The 26281-nt window shown below is 42.2% G+C and overlaps 3 protein-coding genes across 3 annotated transcripts; 1 reads left to right on the top strand and 2 right to left on the bottom strand.

Moving 5' to 3' along the window:
• Positions 1–56: 56 nt before the first annotated feature.
• Positions 57–11376, bottom strand: LOC125303560 (ankyrin repeat domain-containing protein 13C-like). The gene is made up of 13 exons (XM_048257371.1): positions 10573–11376; positions 10367–10408; positions 9014–9118; positions 5579–5664; positions 5292–5337; positions 4689–4755; positions 4423–4567; positions 3727–3858; positions 3082–3243; positions 2642–2721; positions 2216–2314; positions 1994–2094; positions 57–1832 (listed from the first exon to the last, which is right to left on the bottom strand). The coding sequence occupies exons 1-13, from the start codon at positions 10967–10969 to the stop codon at positions 1702–1704; spliced, it is 1593 nt and encodes a 530-aa protein (XP_048113328.1). The 5' UTR covers positions 10970–11376; the 3' UTR covers positions 57–1701.
• A 6556-nt stretch (positions 11377–17932) lies between these two features.
• On the top strand, positions 17933–19300 carry znf830 (zinc finger protein 830). The gene has a single exon (XM_048256920.1). It carries the CDS (start codon positions 18012–18014, stop codon positions 19077–19079), a length of 1068 nt encoding a protein of 355 aa, XP_048112877.1. The 5' UTR covers positions 17933–18011; the 3' UTR covers positions 19080–19300.
• Positions 19301–19673: 373 nt separating this feature from the next.
• On the bottom strand, positions 19674–25861 carry efcab14 (EF-hand calcium binding domain 14). The gene is made up of 10 exons (XM_048256908.1): positions 24902–25861; positions 24600–24748; positions 24184–24329; positions 23732–23830; positions 23479–23589; positions 22226–22312; positions 21966–22133; positions 21754–21856; positions 21507–21629; positions 19674–21214 (listed from the first exon to the last, which is right to left on the bottom strand). The coding sequence occupies exons 1-10, from the start codon at positions 25078–25080 to the stop codon at positions 21036–21038; spliced, it is 1344 nt and encodes a 447-aa protein (XP_048112865.1). The 5' UTR covers positions 25081–25861; the 3' UTR covers positions 19674–21035.
• Positions 25862–26281: the final 420 nt, after the last annotated feature.

Below are 26281 nucleotides of genomic sequence, written 5' to 3'. Positions count from 1 at the left end.
TTTCTGTTGGTAGATACTCTTATGTACTAGAACGAAAGCATAAGACAAACCAAGTATTTGCTTTTGATATGTATGTTTTTATTACTGCTTGGATTCTTATGAAAATATTATAGCATATGTGTTAACTGTACAGTTTGAAGTTTCTAATGTGATGTTTCCATAGAGTATACATCAAGATTCCTCTGACTTCAGAGGAAAAAATAACATGCTTCAAGCTCTCTGCTTTACAGTACAAAATTGGGATGAACTACTGTCTGTAAATGAAACAAACTAAACCATGGATTTAACAGCTTTACAATAGAGCTATACCACAATTGTACATTAAATCCTTAGCACAAAACCTCACTGTGTAGTTAAGTCACCATTGATTGGTGACTAATTACACAGTGATTGGTGATTGATTTTATTGGTGTTACACTTTGCGGAGGTGACTTCCCAAGCTCTAGTAAGGCTCTCCACTGAATGTTATAGTGTTATAGAAATGTATGGACTCAAGGACCCACAAACGGGCAACACAGTAAAACCACAGTATACTTACAGAATGTAAAATACAAAACAAATGATAAAAACTGGAGGAAAAATAAATCAGTTTTCTAGTGGATCGTGAGCTGTAGTGCTGGTGCGTTATTTAAGGAGTACTGCACTCCTTAGTCAGATGGGAGGTTAAATGACTGCGGCAAAGTGCTGGACTGCTACATAGGGCTTCATTTGGTACGCTGCTGCGACTAAGTGGGAATGAGAGGCTGGAGTGGTCGGGCTGTGGCAACGCTGGCGTGAAATGGTTGCCTTTCGCACTGGAGCGTTTGCATTTCAGAGCTGCACGTCGCAATGCTTCTGCCTGGGAGCCTCGCTCTGAAGCCGCAGTGTGTTTTAAGTCACTTGTCGCCGCAGCTCTGTAGCTTTACTGGAGGCGTGTTGGTGGTGGGGGCTACTTACAGTGTTTTACGCACACCATGCATCAAGCACACCAGGTGCAGGGGGGGTCAGTACAGACTACATTCACACGGAGTATAACCTGTTATCTCACACAAACGCAACTCGCAGAACGCACTATGAGGACAGACAGACGGACAGTTACACTGGCAAACCAAAGGCAAGCACTGGAGTGCACAGCCAGACGGGGACAGGTGAAAGGGTTCTAAACGTGTGCCTGTCAAAATGCCCTCTACGTTTTTAGTTAGCTCGGCTAAGACATCCCTCACAGCACAGGCATCAGATTCAGTAGGTACAGTGTTACATCACTTGAAATCAAAGGCAGATTCAATTTAAAATGGAAGGTACATCACATAGAATGTTTTAAGAATTTCTACAAAGGGTCTCTTTCTTCCTCCACATTTAACAGGGTTACAAATTCAGTGCACTCCCCAAAGAGGAAGGATGTGGTGTGTGATTTCATCCAAGGAACACGATCCACACTGATCAACACTGCTAACGATGAAGACTTATGTGGTAAGGACTTGAGAGGTAAATCTCCTGAAAATAAGAATGGCTTCTTTATAACTTAAATACTAAAAAGCCATCTTAACATGAATGTCAGACAATATCCCACAAGGGGATACGCAGTCAGTTTCACCTTCTTAAAATCACCAGCGGTTATGGAGAGGTCTTTATGTGTGTTGGTTGGTTTTAGGAGTGAAAAGTGGGGGCTGGAGGAGGAAACAATAAACTATGTGGCATCTCCCTTTATCGCATGACCTTGCTTTAGAGGTCAGGAAAGCGGCTTGGGTCCTCTTTATAGCTGGTTGGGATGGTGAAGAGGGACTCCTCAAACTCACGGTAGCGGAACTCTTGGAACGTCACAGTAGCCGTGATGGTAGGAAAAACCGGGATGTCTGTAGCCCAAAATAAAAAATAAATCAGAAACAGTCATGCATTTTAACAAACGGCTCATTACATCTGTCAATAATTCAGTCAGTGACTTTCACTTCCACATGAACACAGAGTCGACAAGCGAAAGTGCCAAAACAGCATTTGATATGTTTAACAGTCCTACCCAGCTTGACAGGAAACCCTGGAGGAAGCTTCATCTGAACAAACTCTCGTAGCTTGTTGAAGTGCTTAAAGGGAGCGACGACCTCCAAAACATTCAGTAATCTGCAGGACAGACAAGAACGAGAAACAACAAGACAATGTTCAAATGTACGCTTCAACAGCAGCGTGCTGAACTCTGAATCTCAAGAGGAGACTTGGAACAAAAGGAAGGGAGGATACATACGACTCAATGCCCAGAGGAAAATCCTGGCTCATGGCTACCGTGGCCTTGAAATTCTTCTTGCTCTCCTTGCACACCAAGTCACGGCCAAGATGGGGGGGCCTGGATAAGAGGAAAAACACACACAATCACTATGTTAGTCCCACAGGTGCCAGCATGATGCATGGCTTCTGCCTACTTTCTTTTTCTTTTTTGCGGAAACTGTGCAGCTTCTGAATAATGCTATCAAAGCTAATGTCATGCAGTTCAGATCTCAAGGCAGAACAAGTGCTGATGAGCACAGCGATGTGTGAATTGGCTGTGCGGTGCTCGGCCTCACACAGCTTCGGACAGAACCGTTGCCCCTGTGCTGATGCATTAATGATGAAGTGTGTGAGCGGGAGACCGAGGTAAGCTGGGCGCTTGTGTGGCTGCGGTAGTGGTGCTTACTTTCCCTGCTCAGCACTGATGTACTCCTCCCAGGAGATGGTGTTTGCCTCGGGCGCGCTGAGAGACTGCCTGCGGACAGGCTGCAGTGGACAAGCAGCAGGAGAAACGCCACGTTAGCATCCATTCATCACTCACACACACACAAAACCTGAGACAATCCTGTTTAAAACACACTGTGTTCCATGCGGCTAAGAGGCTGCCAAAGGAGAGACTGAAACTGGCATCGGCAGCAGTCTGAGAAAAGAACATTGTACCCCTCTTAGTTTAGCGAAGCCTCTTAACAGCAAAGATAACAAAATCGGAGAGGGCGATGGTGGGAATAATAAGAAAATGTAAAAAAAAAAAAAGATTGAGGTTTAAAAAAAAAAAAAAAAAATAAATAAATCCTTTCCCGTCCTAATCCCCTTCCTGCTCACCCGGCCCGGCGTGCACGCACTCACCTCGAAGTTCTGCTCGGCGAGGCTTCCGCCCTTGCTGAGGCTCTCCATGATGGCCTTGTTCCTGAGAATGTCCTCCTCGCTCAGGTGCTCGCGGCGCTTGCGCGATTCAAGCATAAGGCCGTTCACTGCATAGAAGTCCGCCAGGAAGTTCCCCACCCTCTCCTGAGAGAGAGAGAGAGAGAGAGAGAGAGAGAGAGAGAGAGAGAGCACCACATACAATCAACATGGGTGAGATGCTGAAAGTCTGGACTGAGAAAGTGTGCTAAGGCCAGAGGTGAAATGGTTCAATAATGGACACAGAAGCACCACATAGGGCAGAGTGCTGGAATGTATCGATTTATTTTTCAGATATTCTAGCAGAGTTCTTCAGCAGAACTTTAGAGTAACCAGGGCCGTGACCTGAACTTTCAGGGCGCCCAAACACTGATGAAATATGTGCATGAATCACGCACTGAAAAGATAAAATGCTGATGAAATACTGCACTCTACACAGCTTCAGGTCAAATAGGTGTGTTACTGTGTGTGCATGTGTGTGTGTGTGTGTCTGTCTGTGTCTGTGGTGAACCTCACTCTGGATAAATGCTTCAGCCAAATAAATAAATGTAAATGTATGTAACTGCAAGCGCAATTGAGAGGGGTTCTCACCGTCTTGTCCTCCCTGAAGAGCCAGCCACTCTGACTGCGAGAGAAGCTGATGGACTTGGTGGAGAGGGTGGCTGAGTAAATGTCACTGCTCATCAGAATGTCCACCTCCTCCTCCGTCTCCATCTCAGACTCCTGTAACCACAACGCAGTCCAGCATGACAACAACCATCAGACTACAGTGCCAGCAGCCTTGCACTGGCTTCCAGTGCATTTCAGAATCCAGCATAAAGTGACCCTGATTGTTTTTAAAGCTGCATACAGGCTAGGTATGCCACACTCTTATACTTTCTCCAGATCAGAAATGTCTATGCCTCAATCACATTTGACTTGCACAAAAAGGGGACCATGCCACTGCTACTGTTGTACCAAGACATTGGAATGGTGCGCCAAGTGACCTCCGAGATGCTTTATCTGTGACTGATTTTTAAAGTATTCGAAACCTGTTGGCTTCTGGAACTGTGATTTGAGGACACCATGTTGTAACGTCATTGTAATGCATGAATTGTGTGTCTTCTATTGTACAGCTCTTTGGTTTTAATACACTATATAAATAAAATGTACGTACTTACAAGAACATACAGGTTGCATCTGTGGCCATATGTGTGGGGGAGATCATAAAAACAAACCCAATTGGCAGGAAGTGTCTCATTTGGGTGGATGGGAAGAGTTCTGAAGAGAGAGCAGGTGATCACTCACCTCATGGTGAATGCGCTGGTACACTTTCTGCTCGTTGTCAAGGACGACAAAGGCCTCGGCAGGAGGAGCGTCCCCGTTAAAGATGAAGCTGAGGTCACCACGCTGGCACTTCATGTCACTGAAGTCAATCAGGGTGGTGTCCAGTCTGAAAGACAGAGACAGACAACATGAGTATTTCTGTATGCCTTCAAGCATTTTTTGATGTTATTTACACAAGTTAATACATATTGTATATGAATCTGTAAAGGGATGAAAAAAACCTCCACCTGATATTGATCCCTTGCTTGTAAATCTTGCAGGCGTCAGATGGCAAAATCCGTGACAGGAGAGGCACTGACGGGGTTAAATAATACAAGTCACACACATACACACACACCACAACAATAGCAGCAGCTGCTTGAATAGTGAACAATACAGTCCAGACAGCAACAATTCAGGCTAGCTGGGAAAATAGTCTACACAGACCATTAGTCCAGACAATCCAGTGCGCCACAAATGCAACATAACCTCAAAGCAATTAGCTCACTCTGATGGCAAACAAGAATAGACTGTGCTAATTAGCCGAGTGATTAAAAGAACTCTTAATGGCATTTCCAAGGGCACGAGGAATGGGACCTGAGCCAAACTACCGTGCGATGTGACATTCCCACTGGGCTGTTAAGAAAACTGTTGAAAACTAAAGAGAGCAACAACCTCCTGTGAACCTCTGGGCATTTTGCCCCCTCACTGCTCTAAGAGTTTCTTCGAACATTTGGATGGAGGGGAAACAGGTGGCCTCAAGCCGACCCTCACCTCGCAGGCTTCCTCTAACAGCTTTGATTAACAACTTCCTTCACGCAAGTGTCGGGGTGAGATTTGCAAACACTTACCCCAGCTCTGAAAGTCCCAGTGAAGCTCTAAGTAAAAGTCTCCAAGCTAGAGAGATAGAGGTATGAGAATCTAATCAAGAGGCGGCAGACACAAAGCACTTGTTGTATCACCTGTAAGGCATTTTGGATTGACATTCTATTTGTCTGTCAGTGTGTAGTGTGTGTTTGTGTATCTAGTGAAATGGAGTGTGTGTAAGTGTAGTGTATGTACTGCATTTGAGTGCAGTGTGTGTAGTTTACTGTAGTGTGTATGTCTAGTGTAGTGTAGTGTAGTGTGTGTCCTTTACCTCTCGCAGTGCTTTGAGCAGCCGGGGCCTTTTGTCCTCCACACTCTCCCTGGACTGCTGCTTCAGCTTCCGCAACAGAGCTGTGACTGGAAACAAGAGAGGAACTGCTTAGCATGATGTGTGCACACACACACACACGCGCACACACACACACACACACAGACACATGAACCAGTCCCATCTGCACCTACACGCATGCACACACACATGCACACGGAAACAGAGAAGTCAGACACATAAACCGCCCCCATCTGCACGCGAGCACGTACACACACACACAGAGAGGGAGGTAGTTACTGTACAAAACTACATATATATCCTAGTCAGACACACATAAACATGTGCAAAAACAAACATAATAAAACAAATATTTGCTGAGCTTAGATGGGTCAACAAACTGGAAAATCCAAAGTTGGCGTTTTAGCTGAATCTGAATATCTGGAGCAGATGTAAACATCACTATACAAGTGGCACTAGTGTCACACAAAATACCGCAGCGATTTAATTTGATCTTGTATATCAATGAGCCAAGTGGCATGCGCATATGCAAAACACATCTGTATACAACACGTGCATTTCATACCAAGAGGGGAAAAGCGTTATTGTGTTGCTCGGCAACAGCTCAGCACAATGCACGCTAGCTCACACTCGGGCACGTAGACACAAACACCCCCCCTCACTGAGAAGAGGACATCCAACTACATATGTGATGCTATGTGCTATGGGCTTGCACACATGCCCGGTGCATTGTGTGCTGCTGACGCAGCCGTTTCCAGCTGTGCCATGTTGGCCCAATGTACCAGGACAGCTGGGCTTCGTCATGCATGAAGACTGCAGGGTGCGGGTCCTTCTATGGAACTCATAAGCTGCATATATAGAGGCCAAGTTTGGTCAATATCACCTTGGTCTCCATGCCCCGTGGGACTTGAAGGGGAAGGGTGAGGGTGATGGGGGCATGTCTTGGGGTCACCTGAGCAGTGCTATTCTGAGCTGGCTTGATGGATTGGCTGGTTGGTTCTCTGTGAGAGGCATGGAGACAGACTGCACACCTCCCAGCATCAGAGGTGTGCTCTGCCAAGCCGAGCGTGACACGCACACGTGGGTATGTATATGTATGTATGTATGTGTGTGTGTGTGTGTGTGTGTGCATTGCGTAATTCATTTTGCATTACACAAGGGCATGAAGTGTTCAACTGAAAGTGCAATGATCTGTTGTGGAATTCGAAACACATACAAAGCGACCATGCCAGATCCCCCTTTTTTCAGTGTGTGGCTTGTGCGCGAGTGTGCACACACGGATGCGCACACAAACACACACACACACACACACACACACACACACATATTTAAGTCCCCTGCGGACACCTTATGTTGAGACTCACTGACCGATCATGAGGTGTGTGACCTTGGCGACAGTAGACCAGTTGAAGTGCTGTTTCTCATGATTTAAGCAGGTCCACTGGTCAGAGCTTAGCTGCCCTTGTGTGTCCTTGATCGCTGTGTGGACACAGTGCTCCTGCCCGCCAACCCACCCCCCATCCCCGCCTCCTCCACCAATTACTGTCCCCCGAGGGTCCACTGTCCTTCCTGTCCTACAATACCCATAAACAAGATGGGGAGAAGTCCTCACGCTCACACACACATTATTGTTTTACATGAGCACACTATGAACCGACGAACAGAATAGAGTTAGTCATAGCACCACTGAGTGAAACACTGCATTGCAGCTTCACGCAGCCTACTGCATCAGAGGCGAGGGGTCTGATGCTTTCCCATTCAGCCACAGTCAGTCCAATGGCCTTGAATTATTGTTGATTTAGTCCCAAATGCTCAGAAGGCCCATGACATACAAAAACATTCTGATTATTCCAGGGATCCCATGGCATCGTTTGGAACAAATATTTGACTGCAGAAAATGGTGTGACTGCTCCAAAAGTGGTCGTTTGCTCAAACTGAGGCAGTTATTTACATAAACATGCCACTAGGGATAGCACAGTTATAAAACTACCCTGCATTTCAATCCACTCAAGTGCTTTAGGAGACACACATTTTGCACAAACCAATGAAAAAAAAGTTAATTGGGCTAAACACAAACCCTTTCATGGGATTAAACAGCACATAGTGTCAATCAATTCATTGATTCACATTCAACCATTCAGAAAATACAGCCTTAACTGTGATCAAGGAGCACTGCTACAGGCATCCACAGACAACATGCCAACCAACCAACATGCATTAACGTTACACGTGCATGGCAACCATGGAGGCAAAATCTCAATAAAGGTCTCCCAGATTTAAGGTGATGGTTTAATCAAACTCCTCGGTCTCCTGTGCCTGCCAAGGTTCTGGGTCAGGCACCCACTCTGATGTATGTGGACAAAAGAAAACTAGGACACAGTCATATAAATGAGTAGAAGCTCTGAAACGGTGCACTCATTCCTCTTTGTCCTTTCAGGTCAATAAAAGCAACAACCGACAACAACCCTTAAATCTGTAGACTGCACAGAGTGCTATTAAAAACACATCTGGTAGAGGGACATCACCTCAGATCATTTCCATTTGTGCTATTGAGGATAACAGCGATGCATCAAATGTAATTAGAGTGTGTGGCAAGCGGCACGGGTGGATTCACTCATCATCCACAGCAAAGAGAGGACACACACACACAGACACACACACACACAGACACACACACACACAGACACACATTACCGTTTATGTCCGATGCAACTCGACCACCAACGGGAAAACACCGGGGGGGGGATACTAATGGAAACTAGTGGCCAGGTCTGGAATAGGATCATCATTAGCTAGTGCACACAGGCCGACAGTGCTAAGCCGCAGGCGCCGACGCCACTCATGGGCTAGACTAAGCCGGCAGACAGGACCCATTTCTGGCTAGGCATGATCCAAAAGGGCCAAAAGCCAATCCCTCGCCTCGTCCATGCACCGCCCCAGTAACGGCTTTGGATGGGGAACGCAGCTAATGTCATGGGGGAGTCTAGAGCTCTGGGTGTCCCCTGCAGCTTTCACATACAGATATGTGGTGTTCCCTTGAGCCAATAGCTTATTTTGTTTAAGTATACAAACAGTGTGGAGAGGCTTTTCTTCCTTTGGGGGCCTCAATGTTCCATAGCTGCACCACCTTGAGTTCATATTGGTCAGCTCAGCACATCTCTTTATTCATCCTCCTATTAAGGAAGCAATCAATTCCTCTTTAAACCACAGAGGAAGTCCCACGTCAGACAAAGGTGCAGCCACATCACCAATAGCAAGGCTCCATTTTAATTACCAAAGGCGAGGGAGACATATGGCGGCATACTGAGAGACATGTATATTTTGTAGTCACTTACAAAAAAAATCACTTTGAATAAGAATGCAATTGTAAATGTGATGCATATACATATAAAATGTATGGCTGCTATGACAACATACTCATCTGTCTGTCTCCATAGCTAATGGCCTCAGCCAGAGGGCTCCAGCCTTGGGCATTCTTCACCTTCACAGGGGCATTGTGAGCCAGCAGCAGATGGGCACATTCTGGAGATAGGACAACAGGAAGTCAAACCAGTGCTGCCCACAGAATTGAATTCTATTTGTGGTGGTAAGTTTGCAGAATTAACTTGAATGCAACAGTTTTTAACAAATAAGCAGCAGCGTGGTTATGATGCTAACCAGATTTAAGCACAATTTAGTACAACCTTTAGTTCAATGTATGGGAAACACTGCAAACTCTGAGAAAGGATGCAGACACAGGTATATTACGACATACGACATCGGGCACTTTCCTGAAATTGTGCTTGATTTTTAGAGCTTGTTTTGTTGCTGGTTTTGGCTAAATTCTACATGAAAGTTGCTCGTCATGTACTGTTGTCTGGTCTCATGTCTTGCCCTTGTGAGTCAAGAGGATACCTGATTATACTTTATGGATTGACCAAATCTACTCAGCCTAAATTCAGCCTTCTCGCTCACAAGAATCCTGTAGGCGCTCCTTAACCCTGTGATAAAAACTATTTACACCTTAATCTTGGAACTCTTCCTTGTTTTTTTATTATTATTTAGTTTCCATTTACCGTTACAAAGACATAGTATTTACTGTTTAAAGAGTGTCTGGATTAACAAATCTGTTCATTAACCATAAAACAAAGCATGTGCTATTTAAATGTATCTACCTCAGAATCTTTTTTAGGTTGGGTATCTAAATGATCAAGCCATGTAGCACTTTGTACCCTCACACAGTTTACATGATGTATAATGCACTCGCCTACACCATCTTTATCTACTCATAACATGCTCTGAGAGATGCCCACGTCCCATTTTGGATAGTACAGCAAAACACTGTACATAAAAAAATAAGGATCAATCTAGAACATTTTAGGAAAAAAGAAGCCAGCTTTGTGGCGCTGAAAATCCTCAATGGGGAGGAATGGGTGAGATGAAAATGATGGGTTCATATTAGGTCATTTCCTGAGCTGAGAGGCTATGGGTTGAAAAATGAGTGACGGTGAGCCAAAATTCTGCCTGACCCCCAGTCACACAGATGGCAAAAGGGCTGTGCCACCATGGTGGAGGGGGAGAAAACCATCCAACCAACTGAAGAGTTTACAAAGTGAAAACCAACACCATGAGAGTATTAAATTAGATTGGGCGTTATGCTATAATTGGGAATTGACCAATACATTAATCATATAGTCATACAGCTAGTTATGAGGTACCTTTTACATGCTCTTTTCAACAGATTCGTCTACTCCTGGCTTATAGTCGTGTAATACTGTGCATTTTGCTCACCTTTGTGCCCCAGCATAACAGCAAGGTGCAGAGGAGTGTTCCCTGTTGACAAAATTGGAATATTGGAGAAGACATTCAAATCCATGCTCATGAGAGGGATTGCGGGTCATGATGACGCACTCACATGTATATTAAACATAATTCTTTAAATATTACAGGAGGTATTTTTAATGCGTGTGTAGATAGATGTAACCTTCTGTACTCACCATGAACATCTTTCTGTGTTATGTTCTGAGTGCGGATAAGGGATGACAAACGTCGCACATCCCCCTTGAACACACATTCGTGTACCGGGAATTCTAAATCTCCCGTAGTCAAAATAATGGGGTTCCTGTTATCGTCGACGATAATACTGACAGGTGTTCCAATATTTGAATTGCCATTTATCTGTGATTGATGATTTTCTGATAGCTGCAGAGATTTCAGTGGTTTATTGTGGTTATGAAATATCTTATTAGCAATATTTGTCTTCTCTGTGTCGACGGTGGTGGACGATGTAACCATATCTGTGGCATTTGTATTCTCCTCGTAGGATTTCAGAATGTTTTCATTTTTGCTTGGCTTGTGGTCCTTGCGCAGGGTACGAATCTTCTCTCCAGTCATTTTCTGTTTGCGAAATTCACTGATGAATGCTAAAATGCGAGACTGCTAGGTTCTGCAAATTGTGCTTAGCTTGCTAGGTTAGCAAGCTTCTTGGACCTGGCTAGCCCGAATAAGCGAGCGACCGATAATGTCGCAGGTTGATAATTCTAATCTTTAAACACAATGGCCTGTGAATTATTACGTCGTCGGAAAGAGTAAAATAAAGTGTAAAATAAGGTTACTGCTCCAAAAGAAAACCGCTACATTGCAGAGGTTGGCTACATTGTCTATATCATGAGGCATCCGTCACTGGCATCCATTCGAGAATAGGATACTTGCTCCAATGATGTAGAACTTCTAGCCAGCTACCAGCTGCGGCGATAACATTAGCTAGTTTGCTAGCAGCTGCTGCTGCAAATGTACGCTCTCTGCCATCTTAGATCCTTCTCGCGAGAAGACCAGTGTTTTTGGGCGTGTTCACGAGAATTCCAAAAAAATGTCTTTAAAAACCGGCGATTAAATATGTATTTTGTGAAGGAAAAAATACACTTAAGGGTTTGTACTTTCTTGAAGACACATTTGAAGAACATTTGCATCAAAGCTCAAGTAATATTTGTCCCATTACACAAAACAGGCTAATGATTAAAGAAACTAAAACAAAGCAGAGAAAACACAAAGTAGGCCTACAAAAAACAAAAAATAATAATAAAAAAAGAAAGCACAGTATTCAATCATTTAACTGGGGATTTACAAACACTCACTGTCTAATAAATGTCTTAGCCCAGTTATATTATTTATTTACATTAGCCTATTAATTTAGGCTACAACTGTCAATACATAAATCAAATTCAGCACAGATGCAAATTTTTGGTTGTCTATATACATTTTACAAATACATTCTGTCCTTTTTGTAATGAAAGGTGCTATGAGCGATGTAGGGTAACATCACTTCTGTTGACGTTCAAACCATAGACTGTAAAAAATAAGTTAAAACTAAACAGAGCTAGCTCGCTACTCCCTCCCATGCAATAAACTCTCCCAAACGTGAATCTCGTCGGTGATTTTATAGGCAAGGTTTGCTCAAGCTGTTTTGTGGCCGTTTTTGGAGCCTATAGGCTGTGCATGGAGACCATGTTTTCTTACAATGTAGGCCTATTCAGGGCACAGGCAGCTATCGGATGGTGAGGTGATGTTAGTTGTATGTGACAAAACATGTTTTAGCTTAGAAACCACGTTACATCGCTTATATCACCTTTAAAGTATAAAACAAATAAAAGGTTTTTTTGTTCATTGGGAAGGCCTTAAGCAGTGTAACCTTTGCTTTTTCTTCAAGATCTCAACTTAACAAGTATCCTGACAAAATGTGTTCTCCCAACCGTGTAGGCCTATCCCAAGATAATACATGTCTATAGGGAAATTTTAAGCCTAATGAAGAAAACAGCTAAGCTCTACTGATGGGGCAGTCAAGAGCTTGATGTTACATTGTACATCAGCTGATCAGCTTTACAGATTTGAGGGATAAGGTTTCTGACGTGATACAGCTGAACTGCAGACATGTTTCACACTAACATGGGGTGGCTGGTTGCCTGATATAGGCCTAGAATGAGTCATTGGTAGTGATACAGTCAAAGTAATGATTAGGCCTACATATTCTTGCAAAATGAATGTATTCCTTGAAAACTAGGCCTGCCTATGCTAATTTTATTACTAAATGAAGACATTTAAAATAAAAAATCTGGGACACTTTACAGTTACAGCGCAGAAAATACGGCAACAATTTTTTCAGTAACTCCAATGAGGCTATTTGCATGAAATTTCCACCAGACATTATAGTAGTAACTTAGGTAATCCACACATAAAAAAAAGCCAAACATTAATGTCCATAAGTAGAGTTATAAGTAAAAAAGTGGAATGGCACAGGGAAAAGGGACGCTATGAAAAAGCAGTACATAAAGGCAAGGAATGGCAAGGAACAAGCTGGAATCTAATACAGTAATTATCCCTCCTATTCATGATGGGTAAAAGCAAAGAGCTCTCCCAAGACCTTTGCAACCTTATTGTTGCAAAACATATCAAGGGAACTGGTTACAAATGCATTTCAAAACTTTAGAATCATCCAGTAAGCAGTATTGGAGCCATATATCTGCAAGTGGAAGGAACCTTACATCATCAACCGGCCATGCACAGGATCTCCTCACAAGATTTCTGACCAGGAAGTCAGAAGGATAGTCAGAAGAGTAGCCCAAGAGCCATGGACCACACAGAGAAAGCTCCAGAAAACTTGCAGGCAGCAGGTACAATTGTTACAGAGAAAATGATAGGTAATGCACTCCACCGCCATGCCTCTATGCACACCCACCCCGCATGACTCTATTACTGAAGAAAAACATGTCGAAGCTCATTGAAAGTTTGCTACACAACATTTGGACAAGCCTATGAAATACTGAGAGAATGTATTCTGATCAGGTGAGAGCAAAATTGAACTATTTGGATGTCACACATGCATATTTGGAGGAGAAATGACACTGTGCATCACCCTATAAAAAATACCATACCAGCAGTGAGGTTTGGAGGTGGAGGCATCATGGTGTGGAGATGTTTTTCATCTCATGATACTGGCAAACTTCATACAGTTGGAATGATAAATGGAGTAATTTTGTTCAGGGAGAATCTTGCCATCCACCAGGATGATGAGGAGGAGACCTGGCTAGACCTTCCAGCAGGGCAATGATCCAAAGCATTCAGCAAAGGAAACTCAATTGGTTTCAGAGAAAGGAAATACCTTGAAGCTGTCATTACAAATAAAAGCTTAAAGTATTTAAGAAATTTCAGTAGGTGTGTTCAATACTTTTTTCCTGTGTCATTCCACTTTATTACACATAACTCTACTTACGGACTTTAATGTTTGGATTTTTATATATATGGGTGGATTATCTGAGTTAATACTATCTGGTGAAAATTTCATGCAAATAGTTCCATTGGAGGTATACTTACTGAAAAAAATGTTGACGTGTCCAATATGTATTTCCCTCGTAGGCTACTTCACATGTTGAATAAAAAATATTTTCTAAATGTTTGCTTATTTGTTTGATACTAGCTGCAAGCATTGCATCTCCTTCAGACAGAGTTAGTGCAGCAGATTAGTGAAACAATTGTTCACTTTGTGATACAAGCATCAAACTTGGCACAAATATTCTTTGGGACCCACTTTATCCAAAAAGCACATTTGCCACGCAAAAAATCCAATATGGCTGCCATTTTCCAAGATGGCCACCACTGAAAGCCATTATACTTGGTTTTTGACTTGGATTGGGATTGGATAATCACATTTTGATGATCTTGATATCTAAATATAGGTAAAAGGGTCTGGACTTTCCAATTCTCATAATTTGGGAGCAATACAGTCGGTTTCTATTTGTCTTTGTAAATAGCATACTGTAAATAAAACCGTAATGTGGAGTTACAGAGTTTGTGACTTGCCTTTTTTTCAGTTGTGTAGTTAAGCTAAGTTAGGTAGCGCGCTATATAACGGTGTAGGCTACATTATGCCATGTCTGCCATGCCAACTCTATAGCCTACTGTTTGGCCTATTCTGGGTTTTGGGATATTTTTTTGCCCTCAAAGAACAATATAGCACCTTAATATTAATTTAATAATTGACCATTTTTATCAGAGCTTCCCCTGTTCCAAAGAGCAGCAATCGCCACTGATATATATATATATAGATATATGTGTGTGTGTGTACCATGTATTACCTCAATAGAACAACAAAGACTAACAGGAAATGTGTGGGAAAGAGAGACAGGGCCCCGGTAACGTCTAGTGACACCTCTGCTCTGTAGCCATATCAGAATGTCTGCATTACAAATGAATTTAATCATTGCATTTGCAGGCACACAACGTAGTACACGCAAGACTAATGCGGTTGCATTTACATCTTCCCAGACATTCAATCTTGACACATTTAGTCAATTGTTGACAGCGCTCAGCAATTGGTGGGAGTGTCATCCACACTACTTGCCAAATGTCACCTTCTTTCCTCCAGTTGGCAGGACTCTCCATATTCATTTGATATACTTGCCTGGCCCGAGATACAGACAGCTTGATAGGTTGCATACTTCACATGCTAAGAGATGTCCTTGTTGGTGGAATGGCATCATAGGACCTCTGCTTCCCTGCAAACAGGTCAAGTCTTGTTTCATCAACTCCATCAGCAGTGCTGTTCTTGTTGTACATTGCTATGACAAACTTCAAGTGTGCTGAGATCCACATAATCCGTTACTGGTGGGTATTGACTAAGCTTCTCAATGACATTAGACATTTCAGGCCACACTTCTCAGGATTGCCTGGCAGACCATTTGCCTCTACCACGAAAAGCTAACACAATATCACAACCAGTGAGGGCATGGACAAAAAGCATGCCATCTGACAGACTTACCATGACAAAATTCAATCCATAGCTCCTAAGCTTGCATCCCGTACAGTCCCCAAAACACAGTGCAATAGCAAGAATATCCGTGTCACAGGCCTTAATCAATATACACATTCTTCTGTTGCGCATGTAGCTTAGCTGTGTGTGTGGAACGTTGGTAAACCTCACTCCCAAAGCCTCAAGAGTGCTGCTGGCATGCGAGTTAGTAGCCTGGGCTTTTAGCTCAATTGTCAGCACGCTCGACTCCCAATCCGAGGTACTGCTGTTCGCAGTTTCGGGCGTGTGCAGGGCTGAATCGCACAGGTTCAACACAATGCAGATTACACGCAACTGCATGAAGGGCATGCAGAAAGATTCTAGTGTCAGCCTCTTCATGGTTGCAAGCACTTAGGCCTTCCAGGCTGTCAGGTTTATGCAAAGAACATTTTCTTCTTTGGTCACAATCACCACATTGTCTGGACACCAAGTCACAATTAGGTAAGAAGAAACCCAACAAGTTCAGTCTTATTGTCATTGTCTTGCAGGAAGCTTTTCCAGTTAGGTGGTACTTTGGTTTTGTCAGACACTCTATGTCTGCCGCCCTTGCCTCATTTTGATCCTGTTTCAGCCTTCAGACTGAAATTGCAATATACGTCAAATACGATGTCTGTCCTAGCATACTTTGATAGGCATGTATCTTTGGAATAACCTCTTAAACAGCATATTCTTCAAATGTCACTGATGCATTTGGAGACAATGAATAAACAAGAGAAGACTCATCCTTTGTCTGGAGGAGAAATAAGAGTTTCCAGAATGTTGACAAGCTTCGACTTCTGACCCATGTGGAGTTTTCCGGAGTCACTCAATGATGCAGGGAAAGACTGGTTTTCATGCTTAAAGAATTTGCTTCTTACGGTCACCTGTACCTGAGTCTGACTCTTGGCGAAAGAAGTCAGTGTTGTTCTTTTTAATTGGTTTGTAGAAGGAAGCTTAATCACCCAAACCATCGAAAAAGTCTTTGAAAGAAACCTAATCTTTCTCAAGATGAGGACCAACAAGCTCAGCGGCACTAGGGTGTGCAATGGCTTTTGACTCTCTGAGATCTCTGGACTCCTCCTAAAAAGGGTTGCCCAGGTCCTTAATCACACCAAACAACTTCTGGATCTTGTCTGTGAAGGATTTCCGAGACTGGTTAGTCTGTTCATGGTGTCAGATATCTTCACTAGCTACTTTGGCCTGAGAGGCAGACTCATACTGAGAAACCAAATAGCTAAACTCTGGTCCAGATACCATCCATCGCATTAGGGCTGATGGGTTCTCAGTTATCCCAATGGCACCACCATCACCTTTGACAATTGCGTTGGCCTGTTCATGGGCTTGATCAAAAGCCAATCCGGAAAACTCTGTGGGTCTTGTGGACCACAAAGTTCCCTTGCTGAAATTCATTGGCCAACTGAGGATGTGTTTGTTGTAAAGAGACTTCTTTCTTTGCACCATTTATTTTGCCATGTTAAAATACATATAAATTGATGCCTAGATCGTGTAAATTCGCCCAGCCATTCAAGTTCTACAGCAAAAATGTTTTTCTTACATTTGATGTTGGATTTTCAGGTAGCTAATGTAGTTTCTAGTGATTATTCATGCCAATTTTGGTGCTTGTATCACAAAGTGAACGATTGTCCTGGAATATGGACTTAACCTGCCGCTCTAAGTAGCCATGGGCCTAGTTGATTAATCAGGGGGGAAAAAACATAGTTGTCCAGAAAAGTCACAATTATTTCGGGCCCACCACATCTGGGAAATACAAAATTATCAACGTTCCATTTTGGGATGTAGGTTCAAGTTGCCGTGTTGCACTTGTGACTTCCTTCCAGAAACCATGTCCATTGCATGTCTTTACATATGCAATATTTTCTATCTATCTACCTATCTTCCCTCCTATAAATTATATTGGCCATTTAATAATAATAATAATAATAATAATAATAATAATAATACATTTGATTTGTATTGCATTGCACTTTATATTAAAACAATCTCAAAGTGCTAGAGTAACAATTTAAAACGTATGCAGTATAAGAAGTCAAGAATTTAAAAAATAAAAGATCAAGGTCAATAAATAATTAAAGTAAATTGTAAATTGTAATGGCAGATATTCCGAATTCACAAATAGGCAAGTTCGTTGTAAAATAAATATTCATTGGATTGGCCATTTAAAGTGAGGGTCTAATGACTTTTAATGATGATGAAATGAATGATGAAATAGGCCAGGAATACTCTAATTGTTCTGAAATCACAATGCCAATGAGCAAAATGACATATAATGTAGGCTATGAAACTCAAAAACACAAATAAAATGAAGAATGTTGACATGTCCCTGGTTATTGTGAAATATAACACACCCCTTGATATTTTTATCCTGATGATGTTTACGAAGTCAACCTTTACCAAAGATGTGCCCTTTACCACATACATTTTAAAAGGAGTGTTGGTGGACACTGTTGATGACTGACAGCTATTTTAGATCAGGCGAAAATGTAGACGTTCTTTGGGTCCTTTGCCTAAACGTAATTACGTAATATTCGAGCGCCAAGATCTGCGCATTTTTGGCTATGATTTTTGGGGGTAGTTTTGTAATGCACGTAGTGGAAGATGTCAAATTCTAAGGTAAATAAGGGTAAAAAAGTAATTAATCAGGAGGAGTTGCGTCGGTTGATGAGAGAGAAACAAAGGGGATCCGACAGAAAGAAACGAGTCGAATCGCCGTTTGCAAAATACAACTCCCTCGGTCACCTAAGCTGTGTACTCTGCAAAGTACCTGTAAAATCAGAAATACTATGGCAAGCACACGTTCTTGGAAAGCCGCATAAAGATAAAGTCGCTGAGGTAAAAGGAGCAAAGCAACCCCAAGTTAACAATGAGACCCAGTCCAAACCAGACCACTCATTACTGCTGAAAAGGAAAGCGCCAGAGACAAATGCAGCCCCAGGGAAAAGGCTCAAGGACGCTGGTTCCACGTCTTCCGGGCTTCCTCCAGGATTTTTTGACGGGGGCAAGAAATCCAGTAGTTTGGGAATATTAAGTGGCATGTATGATGATGATGGTGAAGACGGAGATGAAATCGACGAACACGACAGCAGTGTTGCAATGTCTGGAAAAGCCGAAGAAGTGAAATTGCCCAGCGTCTCAGCAGGTGTTGAAGTTGCACCAACTTCGGGACTTCCTGCAGACTTTTTTGACAGTGGTATCCCGCCTGCCCCAAGTGTTTCTCACTCGGGTTCGATTTCTAAACCGGACGAAGATGACAAGGTCACAGAGAAGAGAGAGAACTCAGCTGAGGCTTTACCCGAGGGGTTTTTCGATGACCCAGTGAGAGATGCCAAGGTGCGCAACGTGGACACACCCAAAGACATCATGGACAAGGAGTGGGAAGACTTTCAGAAGGCGATGCGACAGGTGAATACCGCATCCGATGCTATTGTTGCTGAGGATGACGAAGAAGGGCGTTTGGAGCGTCAAATCGATGAGATTGATGAACAGATTGAATGCTACCGCCGAGTGGAGGTGCTACGAGACAAACAGGAGGTCGTCAAAGAGAAACTAGTACAGGCGAAGAAGGGTGTTTTTACAGAGTGCTCTGGTGACAGTGATGAAGAAGATGAAGAGGAATTGCTTCATGTGTTGTCCCGGGACTGGAGGGCTAAAGGAGCTCTTGCTTAATGTAGCCTACTTTGTCAGGTTACCAACAGTGTGTTTCTCCCGTTTTCCAAAATGTGTACATAGCAGTGGTGTTTGGGGGCTTATGTATTTTGTTTAAAAAATGCGTCCAAACACATGTGGGGTTGTTGAAACATTGTGATGCTTTAACAAAATGTAGACTTGTGACTTTCAAAGTCCACCTTCAAATGTAGTCACATACATAAAACTGTTCATATCAAAAACTTTTCAGAGATGGTGTTGCATGGGAATCTTCTTTTGACAAAACAACTTGAGCTGATTTGTTCATTCATGGCGTAATAGCAACATTGCAGTCCCCCAAGGGCTGAATTTAGAAACATCATACACGTAAGTGGTGGAGCTTACTTAAATAATTGAATATAAATACATCATACAATGTTTTTCTACCATGGTGAATCCTAGTGTCCACTTGTGCAACTGACAAGGAATGTCCTTAAAACAGGAACATATAGGTGTCTATCTTTTGTCAGGAACTTCAGATATGTTTATTTCCAGTGGCAAAACAGCCTGGCCCAAATACTCCCAAATGCTGCTGGTAGGACTTGCGGTATGTATCCACATAAAGAATCTCATTAATGACCATTTTTAAGTTCTTTATTATAAATTAGCCATTTATTCATGTTACATTATACGCAACATGCAAGGTTTAAGATAATTTGTTATAATTTACAATGTTTATATAAGATTTTATACATAACTGCCCTCCCTCCCTCCCACACGATAACCCCACAAGTTGCTTTTGTACATAAATTCTGCCATATTTACAGATTCAGAAGGATGTAATGAGGTGACAAGACATGAGGATGTGTAATACAATCACATTCTTGTGTGCACAATAGAATGACTGAATTGGTTACATTGTGATCAGTGTTTGTCTCACTACCTGTTATAAACTCATTCCAGCAAATGATTAAAATACCTTAAGCAAATGAAACTGGGACATGGCCAGAATATTTAATCAAGAACTTAACTAGTTCATAAAATAGGGGTGTCAATCAAATAGCTGGATTAATTTACAGCCTAACTATTCTGATCTTGATATCCCTAATGAGTTATGTACATGCACACAGAATCATGGGAAATAAATAACTGCAAATAATTGTTAGACGTGGCCAGGTACTCGCATCTCAAATCTGTTCAGTATGCACATCCCTGTAATAAACTTACATTTCAACAAAGACTTGTGCCTCTAGCCCTTAGCATCTTAGAAACAACAATAGTTCTCAGAGTTGACAAATGAGAAGTTAAAATTGAGACCAATTTTAAAAAGTCCTGTTCTGCTCTGTCTGGTATGGAGACATAAAAACAAGATGGGGTAGAGATAATGTCTACCATCTGTGATGTGAATTGGGGCTAAAATTACTGGCATTTAAGAAAAAAAAATATTTTGGTGAAGTCATCACAATTGACTGTTTTCAAAACATGAAATAAAATATGCCTTCACGGAAAGGCGCAGCATGTAGTTTTTGTTGTCAAAAATGTCAATGTAAGTATACCTACACCAATGGTATATTTATAATGTAAAAACAAAATGATGTGCCCAATCACCCTGCACATTCCATGGATAGTGTCATTCAGTTGCATAAGAATATTGGAAAACAGTTACTTATGTCTTCAGAATAACATCATTGCTAATGTAAAATAGAATTTTTGACAACAAAAGCTATTTCGCCTTTATTGTGGTAAAAACTGACATTGTAAACTTATATGAAATAGCAAAACTTTAACACATCAACCATAAAAGTTGACCATGTGATCCACATGGCGAACAGCCGACAAGTGTCTGTTTATGACGTGCGAGTGCCATGGTCATGACGTCAACAACTTCAATACTCATAAAAACAAAAGGGAAAGTGCGGTAAAATTACTGAGGCGTCGAGTGGCATGTCATTTTCGCCTCACCCATTCCACTCCTTCCCTCTCCTGAAGGCACTCCTCTCACGGGGCTGCCGCGGGCCGCAGCTCAGCCAGAGAGTACCTGCCGTCCCCGTCCTGGTCATAGGGCTCAAGAAGATGGGCGGCCGGTGTGTCTGCACCAAAGAACTCCTGCAGGTCCGTGTAGGAAACCCCGGGAGAGTCAGGGTGCAAGGCCACGTGCTGGAAGAAGGTTTCTAGGTCTGAAAATAGACGTTTGGAATGTGATCATTGCACAGCTGCACTGCACCCATCACATGTTGTCACTGACCGAGAAAATCGTCACAAGCCTAAAATGCTGAGAGGGTGTAACAATAACCTACTACAACCTCCAACACTATTGCAGCTGATGAGCAGAGTATAGATGCTTTGGCTGCGCCAAGCCATGATGTTTACTGAACCAGCGCCTTAATAAAATAGGGCAGCCAAGGGGCAAATTGTACTTATGGAGCCAAGAGGTAAAATCCTGATTGTTGTCCAGGAGAGAAAACATACCTTTAACTGAAACTACACTCAGATGAGAGGTCCTTTTTTGAGTGTGCTTCACCTCTCTCTTAGACCGTTTTGGAAAGAGGAATCTTGGTCGCCTAGTTGGCTTTGAGTTTGATTGAGGGGGGCCTGAAGGAAAAAGAAAAGAATAAATACATAAGATAACAGCTCACATGGGCAATGTCCTGCTCAACCAGCAGTTCAGGTATATTGGCTCAAAAGCCTATAGCCACGAAGCATTCCCTATCCGTACCAGAGGTTTCGGAAATGGGCTGCTCCACAACTCCAATGCCACCAGCTGTGGGACCATGGCCATCTTCAGTAATTCTAGCTTTGACGGCTGTCACTGGGGAGTCCTAGACATCAGAAGCATGTTGTTTGACCACAAAATATCATTCTTAAAATATCAAGTGAACAGAACAAAGCCATCTCCCTTTTGGTGAAACACTTGAAATAGCTACTTACATCTGCCTTCACCTGCATAAATGGTGACTGTGACTCCAGAGAAGACACCCTTTCCGTGATATTTAACAGGGTGGACTGCATACTGTGCACCTGACTGGCAGCCCAAGACTGGTGAAGTGTTTGAGTGACATTTAATTCACTGAAGGACTCCTGGAGGTACATCATCTCCTACAGAAAGAAAACGGAACCAGCTATGACAGACCTGTTAAGCCATTTGACCTGACACACCAGATTTCATTGGTGACCTTTACCCTTTTTACCTGTTTCAAAGCACCACACGTGCTGCTGTTTGCGCCTTTTTCTGATGGGGTATCTGGTTTGGAGCTAGGTTTTACATCACTGCCATTCTGTTCCACAATACACAAAAAAATTAAATACAAGGTGTAAATAAAGGTGATTATATTAAAGGAGAATTCCGGTGTGATATTGACCTAAAGTGTATTGAAACATGATGATGTTTGTGTGAACGCCCAATTCAGCCCATTCGGTAAAATTCCAATAAGCGCTAACAGTCGATTTCTTTTTGTAAAGACAGCATCGGTTAGTTATTATGAGCATAATCATTTATTATTACCTCCACTTCATTATTGGTAGATTTCGAGGGTCCTATTTAGACTGGTTGAGTAGTTTGAGACGTGGTTATAAGACGAACGATTATACTTTCGGTTTGAAGTTTGTTGCTATTCTTGAATTTATCACATAATGAAGCAATACAGAAAGCACGGTCAGGAGTGATAGAATAGATTCAAGTGGGAATGCATGGATTCCAGCTTGCCGCTACTGGAAGAAACTGAATCCATGCATTTCCACTGAATTATTTTTTTTGGAATCTGATCCTTATCATACCTGTTCATTCTTACCGCTGCTCGAATTTATCGTGACTAAATTCAAGATGGCTGCAAACGCTTAAACTTCGCGGAAGATACTGTCTGTATAAATCGCCTTGTAAGTAAACTACCAGTGCTTTTTCAAAGTTCTCAATGTCTCGCTTTAAATGTCAGGGCCCTCGGAAGTCTACCAATGAAGTGTGGAGATACATTGAGCCTCGTAAATGGGTGTAAAACAGTGATTTATTTGCATGGTTAGCCCGATGTCGGGCACCAATATTGAAAAAGCTGTTGGTAGCATCGGCAAACTAGCGCCAGATTTTGGAGTGCAGGGGATAAGGCGAGATGGGCTATGAGACATACGTTCACACTCGGTATCATGTTTCAATACACTTTAGGTCAATATCACACCGGAATTCTCCTTTAACTTGCTGTTTGTTTCAAATTGAACAAAACCAGCCCCTTCTGTGTTTAGGCTATTTAATTGTATTCAACTTGCTAGACCTTCAGATCTATAATTACATTACTCATCAAAGTGAGTGTAACAAACAGTAAGAAACTTCAAGGCACAACAAACTACACTTAATTATATAAAACAATCAATTAAAAACAATGTATCCTGCGCAAAAAAAGCTAAAATGTCCACTTTCTACTTGACATTAGCTGGATGGAAAGATGAACAATACTATTAGTTTCTTTTGATTGTCCACTTCTTTCCTCTGGTCTTCTACAGCAGTCTGTATTGTTCTGACATCATGCTGCACACTGGTCAGTGTGCTCCCAATTGTCGCAACACTCTGAATGACATAATCCACAATTAACATGACCAAATCACGCTGGCGATAGTATTCTTGTACACCATTAAGAGACAGAGATAAGCGGATGACACTTAGACGAAAGCTGAAATCTCTGTATACTGAAGATCATGTTTCAATTTACCTTTTGCAGTTCTTCAACTGTGGTGGGAAGACTAATCAAATCTGAAGCAGACTTGATGTTTGCTTTCAGGTGGTTGACAGCAGAATCAAGGAGATTTATCTAAAAGAGAATATTCAAAATATTGATGTCTTGTGACATTCTCTTTTCTAAAAGAATTGTATTTCACCCTGTTAAATGTGGCAGCCAAAATGAATTAAAATAAACCCTTTATTCATTCTTCAATCACATTCAGGCAATGAGAGGCACATTACTAAATGATGTCCTTCTATCTGCACTTTTCCATCTGAATATATTGTACACCATAGATGCAGTACGCTAGTAGATGTGCACTATGTGCCAGGGTATGTGGAGGCCAAACTGATGAAGGGCTGTTTATCATCTGCATCACCTACAAGCGGGCCTTCGTAAAGAAAGTTGTGTCTGGAATGCACTTTTAAAGGGCACATTTTTACCTTTCTGTAAATCTCTGTGAGATTTGACCACAATTTATCCAAGCCCTTATCACCATACTCTAGATCCTCAAGCTTCTTTTGTTTGGACTTCAAGTCTTCACTCAGCTTTGGAATTTCATGAGATGACATTTGTTGACTGGAATCCACTGAAACGAAAAGGCATTTTGAGTCACCTCAAGCTATAAAAGCCTTGCCTATCTGGCACCAAAGTATTCAGTTGCAGCTGCTTAACTGATAGGTCAAGTGTACTCAAAGCAACAGAATGTGAAGGCTGCCAAAGAGTATTCATGTGATGACATTTATAAAAAATACTAGAGGTGAGGGACCTGTGGTATCTAAGCCTGGTGTTCACTAAATCAGTGTTGCAATGACACTGTGACAAGGACTGAGCGAAGGCCAGTTTTTTAATAGCTTACTTGTATGAATCTTCTCCTTCAAATTGTCCAGGTCGTCTTTCAGGGCTATCTGCATCCATATTAATCCAGCACAGGCAATCACACAAGCAGCCAGGATAATAAACACGCACAGTGGGTAGCAGATGTTGCAACACTGTGTATAACTTCGTCTTTAAGAAGAGGGAAAGATTAAAAACATGTGACAGAATGTTGTTCATTGCCAGACACGCGCGTTTCATACACTTGTTAGATGTCTGATCAGATGAAAATGAGTTAATGAGGTGAAGTTGTGTCGATTGTGAAGATACTTAAACGTTACTTACTTTCCAAATGTACTCAAACTGCTGAGGTTGTTGAAGTCATCATCATCTGAACTTGTTTCGGACTGCGAATCTGGGGGCTCGGTTCTCAGAAGTCTGTGACCGGATCCTTTTTTAGTTTTCTTTCTTTTGCTTTCCCCACTCAGCCCAATAAGAGCATTGAGTTCCTTCCTCTTCTTCATCTTTTTTTGAGGGGTCAGCGCTCCGGCTGAACCCACTTTGAATCCTACTAAATCCAACGTTTTGTCCAGTTTGCGGCTACACCAGTAAATTAGCTAGCTAGCCAGCTAGCTAATAATCACAACATTAAAACAAGTCTTTACAGAATCAGCATGTAGCGAGCTAGCTATATCTCTGGTGGCAACAGTCTTTTACAACGCCACAACGCGTGATGACAAGCTATTAAGTCAGCAAGGCAATTTAATGTTTGTTAACAATATGGTCGCTAGCATTAATGCCAACCCTACGGTTACTTTGACCGACTAACGTGAACTTCAAGAGGACGTAATGAAAATTAGCTTAACTGTTAGCCAGCTAGCCACCTGTATACTCAAAGTATGAGTTCTGCTAATACAAAGACGGTCTTAGGTTAGCTGCTAGATGGTCATTATAGGCTGAATTAAAACAATCATCCCAAGAGGAAAATTACACTCCAGACCATTTACAACTGATACATTTAGCTAGCGAAAGGCTTAAAGCTCAACAACGTTAGCTTTCCCTACGTATCCTCCTAGCTGTGATCAGACCAATCGGTTAACCTGACCTCGAAGCGGTCCTCTTTTCTCTTTTTTCCAAATATACTGATACCATCCTCTCCATGGTATGGCGATTTCAATCAATAAACTGGTAGCGTGATATATATTAGGAGGCTCCTGTCAAGAATGAGCCACAGTGCTGAAACAACTAACGTTAACCTCGGAGACGCAGAGTAGCACCCCCTAATCTCTTGTTTTCTTAGCGAACACGAACAGCTGACCTCATATTCCAACAAACGTTGTTCGTATTGGTCTTCTTAAGGGTCTACGTACTACTGTGATTTCCCATTGGATATAGGCTATATGGGTATGAAATAATGTCCTATGAAAATTCCTACCAAACAATAATACCTTCATGTCCATTTGTTGCGGCGACCTCTCAACTACTGGCTCAACATTAATAAATCATTGTATTTGCAGACAAAATACTGATTGACGCCGTGTTTGTACAAAAACAATGAGTTTACAAGACCCTGAACATCACCAGTATGCTCAAAATCTAGGGCCTTTAAGTAGCCCAGGGCCTACAAAACTAGCCTACATAAAATAATGGACATGCAGTCTAGGCTAAACCTTTAATTGTCCAGTCATAGCCTGACATGTCCATCCATCATACATACTAAGTTTA

Source organism: Alosa alosa, chromosome 1 (genome assembly GCF_017589495.1).
Source record: "Alosa alosa isolate M-15738 ecotype Scorff River chromosome 1, AALO_Geno_1.1, whole genome shotgun sequence".
NCBI lineage: Eukaryota > Metazoa > Chordata > Actinopteri > Clupeiformes > Clupeidae > Alosa > Alosa alosa.
The sequence above is the reverse complement of the archived record's forward strand: the minus strand, read 5'-3'. Positions and strand labels throughout refer to the sequence as shown.

Coding starts and splice junctions, on each gene's coding strand:
- efcab14 (XM_048256908.1), bottom strand. CDS start 25,080: ATGAAGAAGAGGAAGGAACTCAATGCTCTTATTGGGCTGAGTGGGGAA. Junction 24,749..24,901: donor AGTTTGAGTACATTTGGAAA/GTAAGTAACGTT, acceptor CTCTTCTTAAAG/ACGAAGTTATACACAGTGTT. Junction 21,215..21,506: donor GAGTGTAGTTTCAGTTAAAG/GTATGTTTTCTC, acceptor GTCTATTTTCAG/ACCTAGAAACCTTCTTCCAG.
- znf830 (XM_048256920.1), top strand. CDS start 18,012: ATGTCAAATTCTAAGGTAAATAAGGGTAAAAAAGTAATTAATCAGGAG.
- LOC125303560 (XM_048257371.1), bottom strand. CDS start 10,969: ATGACTGGAGAGAAGATTCGTACCCTGCGCAAGGACCACAAGCCAAGC. Junction 3,244..3,726: donor TCTTCAGGGAGGACAAGACG/GTGAGAACCCCT, acceptor TCTCTCTCTCAG/GAGAGGGTGGGGAACTTCCT. Junction 2,095..2,215: donor TTTCCTCTGGGCATTGAGTC/GTATGTATCCTC, acceptor TCTGTCCTGCAG/ATTACTGAATGTTTTGGAGG.